Source organism: Alexandromys fortis, unplaced genomic scaffold (genome assembly GCF_014885135.2).
Source record: "Alexandromys fortis isolate MF-2015 unplaced genomic scaffold, M_Fortis_MF-2015_v1.1 scaffold_9, whole genome shotgun sequence".
NCBI lineage: Eukaryota > Metazoa > Chordata > Mammalia > Rodentia > Cricetidae > Alexandromys > Alexandromys fortis.
This window is the reverse complement of record NW_026067892.1, coordinates 21,172,466-21,184,644: the sequence shown is the minus strand read 5'-3', so window position 1 is coordinate 21,184,644 and position 12,179 is coordinate 21,172,466. Positions and strand designations below refer to the sequence as shown.

General features: G+C 45.7%; 2 protein-coding genes across 3 annotated transcripts in view; one reads left to right on the top strand and one right to left on the bottom strand.

Moving 5' to 3' along the window:
• Positions 1 to 1,282, bottom strand: part of Septin10 (septin 10) — a 37,040-nt gene extending 35,758 nt beyond the window's left edge. Inside the window, exon 1 of one of the 2 annotated variants that reach the window (XM_050138126.1) lies at positions 1,122 to 1,282. In XM_050138126.1, the coding sequence (XP_049994083.1) occupies positions 1,122 to 1,151 (30 nt within the window). In that variant the 5' untranslated portion in view covers positions 1,152 to 1,282. The remainder of the gene's footprint in view (positions 1 to 1,121) is intronic. The other variant, XM_050138137.1, reaches the window with a different exon arrangement.
• A 498-nt stretch (positions 1,283 to 1,780) lies between these two features.
• Sowahc (sosondowah ankyrin repeat domain family member C) lies at positions 1,781 to 6,270 on the top strand. The gene has a single exon (XM_050138122.1). It carries the CDS (start codon positions 1,791 to 1,793, stop codon positions 3,324 to 3,326), a length of 1,536 nt encoding a protein of 511 aa, XP_049994079.1. The 5' UTR covers positions 1,781 to 1,790; the 3' UTR covers positions 3,327 to 6,270.
• The last annotated feature ends 5,909 nt before the right edge of the window (positions 6,271 to 12,179 follow it).

The following is a 12,179-nucleotide window of genomic DNA, read 5'->3' as shown; positions in this document are numbered from 1 at the left end:
TCGAGACAGGGTTTCTCTGTAGCTTTTGGTTCCTGTCCTGGTACTAGCTCTTGTAGACCAGGCTGGCCTCGAACTCACAGAGATCCGCCTGCCTCTGCCTCCCAAGTGCTGGGATTAAAGGCGTGCGCCACCACCGCCTGGCTAAAATGTATGATTTTTTTTTTCATGTAAATGGCCATAGTTCAAGTTCACATGGGAATTATAGCATTTAACTATTTTGATTTATTTTTATTTTAGGCTACAGAAATAATCTCTACAACTAAAATGAAGTATAGAAACACAATAAAAGCCACTAGTTTCAGGTAAGCAGGAAGTTATTTGGAAAATGTTTAATAGAGTAATATTGCTTGAGATTAAGAATCCTGCGAAAATGCTACCAATATCAAGGTATTTAAGGTTAAGAGGATTATTTTCATTAATACTAAATAAAGGCAAAATTGGAGTTTTTAAGGTAGCAAAACAAAAAATTATCTACTGCATACAGCTGTTAGGGAAGTAAACATAGAGAGGCCATTCTACCCATGCAGCATCTGGGAAACTCCAAGAACAGTCATAAAATGATGGAAACAAAGGCAAGATTACAAGAGATTGGTATTATGAAAATAGTATGGCTATCCGGATAACTATGACTTAGTATCCAGTATCAACATGTTATGCAAAAGTTATTTGAAACGCACAAAATACAGGATCGGTCATACGTTCTTTTAATTACAAGGAGAGGGGAAAGCAAAACAAACCACCACGCAAAATGGTAAAAACTGCCAAGTTTTGGGAAAGCCAGGAAAGCCGACTTCCCGGTTACCAGCCGGGACGTGTACACAACAGCCCAAAACTAAGCGGATGACAAGGCCTGCTCACAAAAACCGTTACAAAGTGACAGCCATCAGTCATCATCCCGGATTTAATTAAGACCCCCCCCCTTCGGCCAGGATCAGGAAGCTAACTTCCCCCACATCCACAGTCGCTCGCCAGAGCTCCTCAGCCCTCGCCCTGGGGCAGCAGGGAGCCCACTCTCCACGGCACGCGGGAGTCACAATCCCGCTGGCCCCGAAGCGATCGGGCGGGGCGGGGACTCAGGAGAGTGCCGCCGGGACCGGGGAACGCAAGGGCGCGGGGCTCACCAGCTGCCGCACCTCGTCGAAAGCGGCCATAGCCCTGGTGAGACGTCACGAAACGGTGGTCTCAAGCCGGACCCAAACGCGCGTCCCGGGCGGCTGCGGAGAGAGGACCCGCTGGGCGTAACCGGCGGGGCGCGGGGCGGGCGGGGCGACCCGCAGCCGTTAATGGGCGGGGCGGCCACTGCCGAGAGGCGGCTGGGGCGGGGCCAAGGCCGGCGGGGGTGGGGACTCGCCCATGACTGTCAGGAGTTTTCCCGCGCTCCGGGCGAGGCTCTCCCGGGCGTGCTCCCCCGGGACGTTTTAGGCGAAAAAGCCACGGAGCGGGGGAAGAGGGTGACCAGAAATATGGCACTTGGAGAAAACGCTAGGCGCCTCGACGCCGCGCCACAGGCGGAACCGGTGATTGCCGGCCCGCGCGGAGCCCGGAAGTGGGCGTGGCCCGGGGGCCGCAGACTGGCGCAGAGATTGCGGCCCAAACGGAAGTGGGCGTGGCGGGGCGTGTCTACTGGGACACAGCCCCAGTAAGGCGGTGTCAGCGCTCGCGGGACGGGCTCTTAAAGCTGGCTTCGCGTGCACCCAGTCGCTCTCTCTCTTTCACTCTCCCGGTTCTCCAGACGCGCGGCTATGCTGTCGGGCTGAACCCGTCCCGGGGCCGAGGAGCTGAGCTGCGGGATGGAGCCGAGCTCTGAGGCGATCGTGCGCTTTCTCACCGAGCGCGGGGGCCGGGCCCGGCACTCAGAATTGGTGCAACACTTCAGGGACGCCCTGGGCGGCCCCCGGGAGCAGCGCACCCGCGCCCGCGAACACTTCAAGGATCTGGTCAACGCGGTGGCCACCGTGCGCACCGATCCCGCGGATGGAACCAAGTACGTGCATCTCAAGAAGAGGTTCTGTGCAGGGGGGTCCCCTCCGCTTGAGGCCTCACTCCCCCGGGATCCACCGCGTATCGAGGTGACTGAGGAGCCTGAAGTCCCGGACTTTCCAACCGAGCCGTGCGAGGGCAACCAGCTACAGGAGGGGGCAGATCCACAGTTGTCTCTCGACCCTGGGAGCGAACTCAGCGACCAGGAGCCTCCGATCCCTGCTCAAAGTGGGGCCCCGTCTAAGGACTTGCCACAGGAGGTCCAGACCGTGTCCTGGGCGTCAGTCCCCGGGCCTGGCGAGAACCTGAAACTCCCTGCACACGGCGGTGAGGAAGCTGAAGGGGGCAGTTCCCTTAGTGGGCCAAATACGCCGAGGTCGGCCCGTCAGAACTTTCGGGACCTGGTGATGGGCAGCTCCCCTCAACTCAAGAGGAGCGTGTGTCCCGGGGACGGGAACTCCGTAGGAGGTCGCAGCAGAGGAGGGGGCGACTCCGATAGCGCATCCTTGGCTTCGTCATCCGCCGAAGAGGAGAGCAGCGGTGGGGGCTCGGTGACGCTGGATCCTCTGGAGCACGCCTGGATGCTCTCGGCTTCGGAGGGCAAGTGGGACAGCCTAGAAGGGCTGCTCACTTGTGAGCCTGGCCTGCTGTCGAAGCGAGACTTCATCACCGGCTTCACCTGTCTCCACTGGGCCGCCAAGCACGGCAGGCAGGAGCTCCTGGCCATGTTGGTCAACTTTGCCAGCAAACACCAGCTGCCAGTGAACATCAATGCCAGGTCGAGCGGAGGCTACACGGCCCTGCATTTGGCAGCCATGCACGGGCACGTAGAGGTGGTGAAGTTACTCGTGGGGGCCTACGACGCAGATGTGGACATCAGGGACTACAGCGGGAGAAAGGCCTCTCAGTACCTGAGTGAGAGCATCGCAGAGGAGATCAAGAACCTGGTGGGCGTCATGGACGAAGATGATGGGGACAGTACCACCGGCCGCGGGAGTGGGCGCTGGAGACTTTCAAAGGTGCTCCCATCACACCTCATCACTTACAAACTCTCCCAGGGCGTGGAAGATGGCACCGAACATCACCACCACCACCACCACCACGTCGCCGAGGCCGGGAGCAAGGCGAAAGATTCAGGTCGCAAAGCCTTGGGCAGCTCCAGCGGTGGTCGGTTAAAACCACGGCTCAACAAAATCCGATTCCGAACCCAGATCATTCACACCACTCCCTCATTCAAGGACACCGAGCAACCACTGGAGGAGGGCGAAGAGGAGGAAGAGGAAAGGTCCCTCAAGGGCCACTCATCTTCCTTCAAACTGAGACCGAAGTCCAATGTATTTGGGTAAAAAAGCAAAATAATTCCTGCTAGAAATGCTAAGGTTTAGTTTTCTTCCAGGTAGACTAATACTGGCAGTGGATAAGAAAGTGGAACCCGAAAAGACAGCGTAAATTAGCATTGTAACTTCAGACTTGGGGTGGATCAGTAGTAATCCTTCCCGGATAGCATTCTGGGGCAAGAGAACATCTGGAACGGTTCATGATGCAATGATTTGTGCCTCTTCCCCCACCCCACCCTTGTAACCAGGAACGTGTGAGAACTGGGATTGATTGATGACTAAGAGCCCCTTGCTGTCACCATTAATTACTAGACACCATGCACACAGTAAGGACTATCAAGTATGTTTTCCTGAGTGACTCATAGGACGTCAGAAAAGGCAAACTGTGTGCGAACCTGGTCATGGTTGTAAGTGAACAAGCCTGCAGGCTGCCCTGTTTTTCTGCTGTTCGCACTTGCTCCTTACAGTGCTAGCGAAGGCCCAGGTCAGAGTGGAAATGTGAAATACAAATGAGAACTATGTGAATCGAGATGGGAAACTTGTAAGTAGCAGTTCCCATTTTTTTTTTTAACAAGCAATTTCAGTTTTAATCACTGAACTGAAAAAATAAGCAGCATTTGCTTTTGAGTTACTGTAATCTGGTTTGTGCCTATATAGGACTGTGCCTATATAACACTATTCAGTATACGGTACATTATCAATCGCATATTTTTGCATAAATAGAAGAACACTTAACAGCCTATGGTACTTTTTTTTTTAAATGTGTGTCTTAATTATCACTAACTTGTTTTGCTTCTCTGAAATTCTAACCGTTCTGAGGTTTGTACTCTAGGGTTTCTTTTTGATGAAGCTTACAATACTTAGACTGATTTACTTATTACTTAACAAGCCTTTTCTTGTTTAGAAAGTAGCAGAAATCAGCGTAAGTATTGATAGCCTATGCTTCTGTGAAGTAGTTATTAAATCAATTTAATACGGTTCTCATATAAGAGACATTTAATTTTATTAATACATTCATAATCTCTATGCTTCGTAGCAACATTTTACAAATGTTCAAATTCTTTCACTTGATTTCTTTGTATCTACTCAAAGAGGTATGGTGTAATTACTGAAAAGCTAAATAGTTTGCCCATTTAAAAAATGGGCAAGTTTAGTACACTTTATAAAAGGAAAAAGAAATGGAACCATTTCTGTATTTCAATGCTGCTAGCTATTACATTTCCTTATATATAAATGAAAAAATGCTATTCCTTAAAATTAAACACTTTTATAACTGTGATCCTTAATTACATTCCATTCATTTGTGTTAGAGTAAACAGCTTTATAATTACTTTAAAATTTAACTCACAAACGTATTAAATCTTGTGACAGGATTAGAAATTTCTGTAGGAGATGGATTTGGCCGTCCTTCTGTCTTAGTCTTTCTGGTCTGATTGCTGAGACCTAAGTTCTTACAGCCTACAGGATAGAAGGAGTGAGCAGCCAAGCCCACAGAGTGAAAGAGACTACATAGTTGTACAGAGCTGCAACATTTTGTTATTAACTACCTTTTCAAAGTCATAGAAATTCCTAACAGGTTTGTCACCTCTTTCTCAAGATAGCAGCTAAAGCTGCTTAAATATGAGTTGAAGATGCTCACATGAAATGCGTAAGTTGTGGCTAAGGAGACGGATGCTCAGTGGGTATGAGCACATGTCCAGCAAGCATAAGGGCATGTGTTTGGATCCCCAGCACCCATATAAAAGGCTAGGTATAGGATTGAGGGTGCCTGTAAGCCAGCATGGGGAGGTGAGACAGGCAGATCCTGAGAGCCCAGGGGCCAGCCAGCTTACCCAAAACAGTGACTTCTGGTTCAGGGAAAGAACGTCTCAAGAAAATAAGGAAAGGCATAGAGGAAGTCTCCTGACAGTCCACTCTGGCCTCAGAATAAGCACACATGGGTGCTCCCAAACACTCTTGTGCCTACACTACACACACACATAAGTTGTTATCCACTTATGTGCCTTTATCTTTGTTTTAGGATTTAAGAAGTAGTTCTGTACATTGATAAGCACTTTCTGTATATATGAGTGAAAAGTCAGTGTAAAAAGCAGTCACGTGTTCGTGTATAAACATTCACTATATCTAGTGCAGAATAAGCTTACAATTCCCATCGTGGACTTTTAATTTCCATGTAAGGCAGCTATACAAGTAGATATTTCAGAACTACGTGAAGGTTCTATTGAACAGTCATTATTAATCCCTCCACGTGTGTTAACTTTCTTTTCACACTAAAAGTTTAAAGCTATAAAGCATTTAAATTTCCTGGAGTCATTCCAAGGCTGGCCTGAAAGCTCAGCAGATAAAAGTGGTTGTCTTACAAGCCTGAGGAACTGAGTTTGACCCTAGAATCCACAATGGAAGGAGAGAACTCAGTCCTGAAAATTGTCCTCCAACCTCCAGTTGTGTGTCATGGCATATACATTCCCGTACTCATGTAACTGCTATATGCACAAACACAAAATAAATTTGAACTTTACAAACACCAAACAGAGGGAACTCCTAGCATTCCTTGTCATGATGAACTTTGTACAGTAACATTTTAAGATACTTAACTTCATTCCTCTTACTTTTTAATTTCCAAATCAAAAGTAGAAAAAAAATGATTTGTATAATTTGATAATTATCATGAAGTTGTATCTCCCAACAGTGGCAATATATTGAAATACAGGCATCTATTAACCAGAGACTGTACTTTAAAAACAAGTTTGTTCTTGTGTCTTCCAGGTACGCTTGTAACTATGAATGAATGTTGTTTTGCTTTTAGAGTATATAAAATGCAGGTAATGTGGTACTAGTTCATTCACACCTGAGATACTGTAATGTGATGTTTTGTCTTTTGCTTTTTAAGTAGGTCAAAGCTTGAGAGTTTCAGAATCTGTAAGTTTTGTCAAAATAAAATGTTCATAGTAGAGATCGAACTGTCTAAGTTTCTGTAGTCCTTTAGCTACTTTGTGTGTGCAGAGTTTTATGGTTTGCAAAATACTTTTCAAAGTTTCAATTTTTTAAAAAAAAATAGTTTTAAAAAGTTTTCCTACTCACTAAGGATATGGGCTACAGTGTCCCTAATTATAGGTGAAAATAAAGGTTCAGGACCTTGAGTGTCTTCCTTCCGGAAACTTTGTCTTTTCCTATACATGACATTGTCAGATTTTTTTATTTTTTGAAAAGTTGCTGTAGTTTGGCAGTACTGATGTATGAGTCTCTTTGAACGAAGAACAGGACCTCTACCTCCACCTCTACCTTTTAAAAAGGAAAACCTAGAGGTTGAAAAGTGGCTCTGTCAGTACAGTGCGTGTTCCGGCATTGCAATCCCTCTCAGGCACCACAGGCACACCCAGCTGCTTGTCTCCCGGGTGGAGCTAGAGCCTGTCAAGTTAATCAGTGTCAAAGATCACGAGGTGAATCTCAAAATTAAATACTCTGGTAATTTCCTGAAAACCAGCATTCTTTTAAATTATGCCAGTTGTAGAAAGATTATGAAACTGAGATCATGCCAGGCGGTGGTGGCGCATGCCTTTAATCCCAGAGAGGCAGGCGGATCTCTTGAGTTCGAGGCCAGCCTGGTCTACAAGAGCTAGTTCCGGGACAGGCTCCAAAGCTACAGAGAAACCCTGTCTCGGAAAAAAAAAAAAAAAAGAAAAAAAAGAGAGAGAGAGAGAGGGAGGGAGGGAGGGAGGGAGGGAGGGAAGGAAGGAAGGAAGGAAGGAAGGAAGGAAGGAAGGAAGGAAGGAAGAAACTGAGATCATGTTAACCTAAATAAGCTATACTCAGAAAAATGTTTCATGTTTTCATTCATGCAGAATCTAGATTGTTGTGTATACATTCAGTTATGTGTGTATACACACACACACCAAGAAAGCAGAAGGGAAATTATTAGGAGAAATGGGGCTAAGGAAAGAAGAGGGGAACAAGAGAGGGTCATGGGTGAATATAAGCAGAGTAGACATTACACATGTAAAAATGTCATATGGCATCTGTTATTTAGTGTGTTCAATAAAAACATGAAAGGGGTCTGAGAGATGGTGTAGCAGTTAACAGTGCTTGCCGCTCTTCCAGGGGACGCCTTAAGTTCCCAACACAGCTGGCAGCCCCCAGCTATCCATAACTCCAGCTACCAGGGAATCCGCCACCCCATACTGGTACACACATGTCCACATGCACACACCTATGTGCCCATAAATTTTTTCTAAAGGATTGGAAACCCTTTTTAAACACCACCAAATGTGACAGGTCAAACCTTTATAAGATACCTAATATTTGGAGGATATTCACATGAGGATAATTTGGAGGACAATCCCACATGAACTTGTTTCTCAAGGTACAGTGGTAGGATTGTTTATATGTCATTTCCTCTTTCATGTCACGGTGGTACATTTTTCCCTTGATCATCTTTTTGAATGCCAATTTCATCTCGAGACGGGGCTTTTCTATTCTGTTAATGAGTTTCCTACTTTGTCACTTGAATGTATCCTTGAGGGATGTGCGGCTAAGGGCCTCACCCTAGCTTAGCGCCTTCCGTGTTGAGGTGCTGTGGAGGTGGGTCCTTACATGGAAACCTTTATAACTAACAGGCATGCCAAGTGAGTCAAAGGTATTTTTCATGCAATGCAGCCCTTACATGCCAGCCCGACGCCTCACTCCTACTCGCCCAAAAGAGCATCTATTCCAACCCTGCAGGTAAAATCAGCTTTACTAAGATTTTTCAATTTGAGCAATTTAAAAGAATCAGCGGCTAAGGAAGTTGTGCCTTGTAGGATGACTCAGCTGCATACTCTTGGCACAGTATGCTAGCTAGCCTTTTTATTATTCTAAGTACAGTAGACTATGCAGAGAGCTACCGATTCTGTGGAATGGCCGCTCCCCAAAAAATGGGGTAGGGAAACAAAGTTTAGTGTCTCATAGAGAACTTTGTTTGGGGAAGAAGGCATTTTTTTTATTTTTTTCTCACAATATATACATACAGTTCATATGTATATGAATATGTGTGTGTGTTTGACTACATTGGTCCTCATAGAGAAATTTTTAATAGTCATTTTAGACATGGCAATGAGCTACCTCATGACACAGAACACTCATGCCTTTGAAAGTAACAAACCAGGGCTTGGAGAGATGGCTCAGTAGTTAAGACCCCTTGCTGCTCTTCCCAGCTTCAATTCCCAACACCCACATGGACTCACAACCACCTGTAACTAGTTCCAGGAGATCCAGTGCCCTCTTCTGACCTCCGTGGCACTAGTCACACATATATACATGTAAGAAAACACTCATACACATGAAAATAAGCAAATCTTAAAAAAAAAAATAAAAGAAAGAAAGAAAAAAAATAAGCCAGAGCCTTGAAAAGTAAAAAATTAATCATTTTAGTTATTTGTTTGATTTTGGTTTTTTGAGACAGGGTTTCTCTGTGTAACAATCCTGGCTGTCCTGGACCTCACTTTGTAGACCAGGCTGGCCACGAACTCCCAGAGATCCAGCTCCCTCTGCACCTGAGTGCTGGAATTAAAGGTGTGCACCACTATTGCCTGGCCAAATTTATCATTTTAAAGCATGCTTTTCTTGGCTTTTTTTATTTTTGGGCGAAGAAACAATAAGCCATCCTGACCGAAGCTTTAACCAAAGGTAGCCTGATACAGAATGACACGAACCAGCTCTTCACAAACCGCGAAGATAAAACATATAAGTTCATTTGTTGTTTTTAACCCAACTTTGATATTGTTCTAAACAAAACCTGGAAGTCCTCATTAGAGTGCCTTTCTCGGAGCTTCAAATGCAGCTCAATAAAAGCATGCCCAGCATGCTAAAGGTTTGATCCCCAGTGTGGAGAAAACGCCACCACTACAACAACAGAAACCTTTTCGGGGTCTCTTAGCTTGCAATTTAGTAAGTAGAACTAAGCATGACAATGGTCTGGAAATTTCCCATGCTGGTTACTGTGATCCAGTTTGCCTCTGAGAGGAAAAACAAATTTCCCCAGTGATGTGCCCAGCCTCCTGAAGTTAACAGGAGTTCACACCAAAGAACTGCACAACTGAGAAACTAAAAACAAAAACACAAAAAGAATGCTGAATAAATATATGTAAAGTTATGATTTTGTATTAGGTCACATTATTGTTGACTCTATCTGCCCACATATATGCAACTTCTACACATGTGTGTATATTTTTTTCAATTCTCTAGCTAGAGTGCACATGTATGATTAATACATTTGAAAGTTTTATGGACATTATATGATTACTTGTAAAAGCAAAGCCTTTGTAGCTGAGAAGGTAGCCACTCATCCTCAGGAATCCAGAGCCACACACCTCTGCTCTGACTCACGCATCCTGGGAGGCAATATACCACTGCTTTTATCTTTCCTGGGTTAGACACTGAGCAGCCAAGGATAACTCCACAGCTAAAGTCAGCAGCCTTATTTACAGAAGCTTTTCTTATCTGTCTACATGTTTTAAATGAAGCCTCAGCAACAGTTCTCCCATTGATTAATTCTCTTTAATATCCTCTAAATGACTGATTCGTGGGGGCGTGGTATAAGATTCCTGGAATTTGGGAAGGCAGTTGCATTGCAAAACTTATTCTTTGTAAAATCCCCTGGTTCTTCTGACCCTATGCACCGTGGCTTTGGGGAGAAGGAATAAGTACAGTTAACATAGCTATCCTGGCAGGGATGAAGGTATTACAAAGAGATACTTGTATCCCCCCATTTGGCTGTTAAGACTGTTGGAACAACAACCTCAAGAAATTGAAATTCCCTTAAGAATCGTATGCCAGGTGAAGGAAAAGGATGGAATCTGGTACCAGAGACAGAGGGGGAGTTTGTCTTTGACTTCATAAGGTGCTGACTTGGCAGACCACCTGACAGAAGAATCCAGAACTCTTGACAACAACACCCAGGGCCACACCCATGGAAAGGACTGCTTAGCTGTGCACAACTCTTGCTGTCTACTTAAACCTCATGTCGGGACCCTGAAGATGGAGTACAGATGGTCACTGGAATTGACCTCCTTTCTCACTCGCTTCTTTGTAGTAGCCCTGTTGAGACTGGGCAGCCAGCTGTCGTGGCTGCTGGAGACCAGGCTGTAGCTCTAACCACTCCAGTAACACTTGTTCAGCATGAACCGTGAAGCTCAGAGCAAGACCTTGTAAACCACAACAGCCAGACCAAAACCAAAGAAACAAAAGGAAGTTTGAGAACTTTGAGCCCTGAATCCACCTTCCTTCCTTGTCATCAGAAGTATCATCTTCCAAGTCGGTGAGGTCATTCACGGTTACTGCCGATGGTCCTTACCTGAGCAAATTGATTGCCCTATGAGGAACTATCCAGGATTTGTCATCTTCTCGGCTCACTACTTTCAAACTTTGAATCAGAGCCGTGCAATCAAGGTCTGTTTCTAGAGGAGAAGCTACTACACTGGCTAAATGAATATCCAGAGGAACCTAAAAGGAAATAAAATACTGGAATCGACTATATCTGTTGCTATGGATACTAATGTCCGAGATTTGGATATAACTTACTACCTTAAAGAGCTGCGTGTTGCTACAGTGATTGTTTGGGTGACTGAAACCTGAGCCCAGCATATTTAGCAAATTTGGCTGTCAAAATATCCCTGGTATAACCGAAAGGGAGGAATCCAAAAGATTTAATATGAGAAAGGTGGAAGGAATTTATCTTTTGTATTTCTCCTGCCTGTCACGGCGTCTGCACTGCCTGGAACCAAAACCGAGCGAAGGACGTCAGGGTTGAACAGGCATACACCTCTCTAGTTGCTGGTAAAAGAAGCCCTTTATTGAACAGTACCACGGAGGTTTTTAAACCTAACACAGTCAGGCGGGCCACCTGATCCTCAATCAAGGCCGGGGCAATGCGTGCTCAGGAAGCAGGGTTGGTAAACAACTTTGACACAGCTTTCAGAAGTTCAAATCAGAAGGGCAAGAAAAGGTCGCTAGCGGGGAGAGCAACTGGAGGCCAGGACTCCAAACGGTCCCAGCACAGGAGGATCTAGAGATACCCTCGACCAAGGCCGTGGGAAGAAATAATGTCGGGAGTGGGAAGGTCCAGTAGCCTTGAAAAGCACTGTGCAAAAGACAAAGGAACACTGTCCTCAGAGTACACTCTCTGATTCCGCAAGAAATCCTGAGTCATGGAGTTCACCCGTCAATGAGCAGACAAGGTGGGTGCAATTACTGTGATAATCAAAGAATAAAGACTATGCCGGTATGAACGCACGGATCACAGTTACCGTTGGAATAAAGCCAATGGCAGCCCGCCCCCCTAATGCACAATTTAACCTGTGTCCACAGGAAAGGGGTACGCCTAGAGGCAGAAAGATAATGGCCACGCTGTTACGTTCAGTCTCCAGTCATTACCAGTTCATAGCGACAACAACTGCCCCGGTAACAATGGTGACCCATCTCTTCAGGAAAGCAATCATCTGTTTGCGCTGTCAGAAATGCAGTAATTTATAATTCTCTGCCCAAGCCATCTTTTAAGGGGCCCGAGGTTGTGTAGGGGGAAAGTAAACATTGGGATTTGGAGGTCTAATGGGGCGTCGTCTCTCAGCGGCTATTGGCTGAAGGAACGGAAGGAGCTCCCGCAACACCCTGCTTCAGACTAAAGCCCCCAACCCGGATCAAGCTGGCGCCCTGACTCTGTGCCAGGGAGAAGGACAGAACATCCCAGGAAAAGGCATCGTGTACTTGGGAGCAGCTAAGAGGTAAACTATTTCCAATAAAGGTTACTTTAATTTATATCTTTGTGTAAAGATGTCTGTGATATATATGATATATATCATATATATCATACTGTTAACATATACCATATGT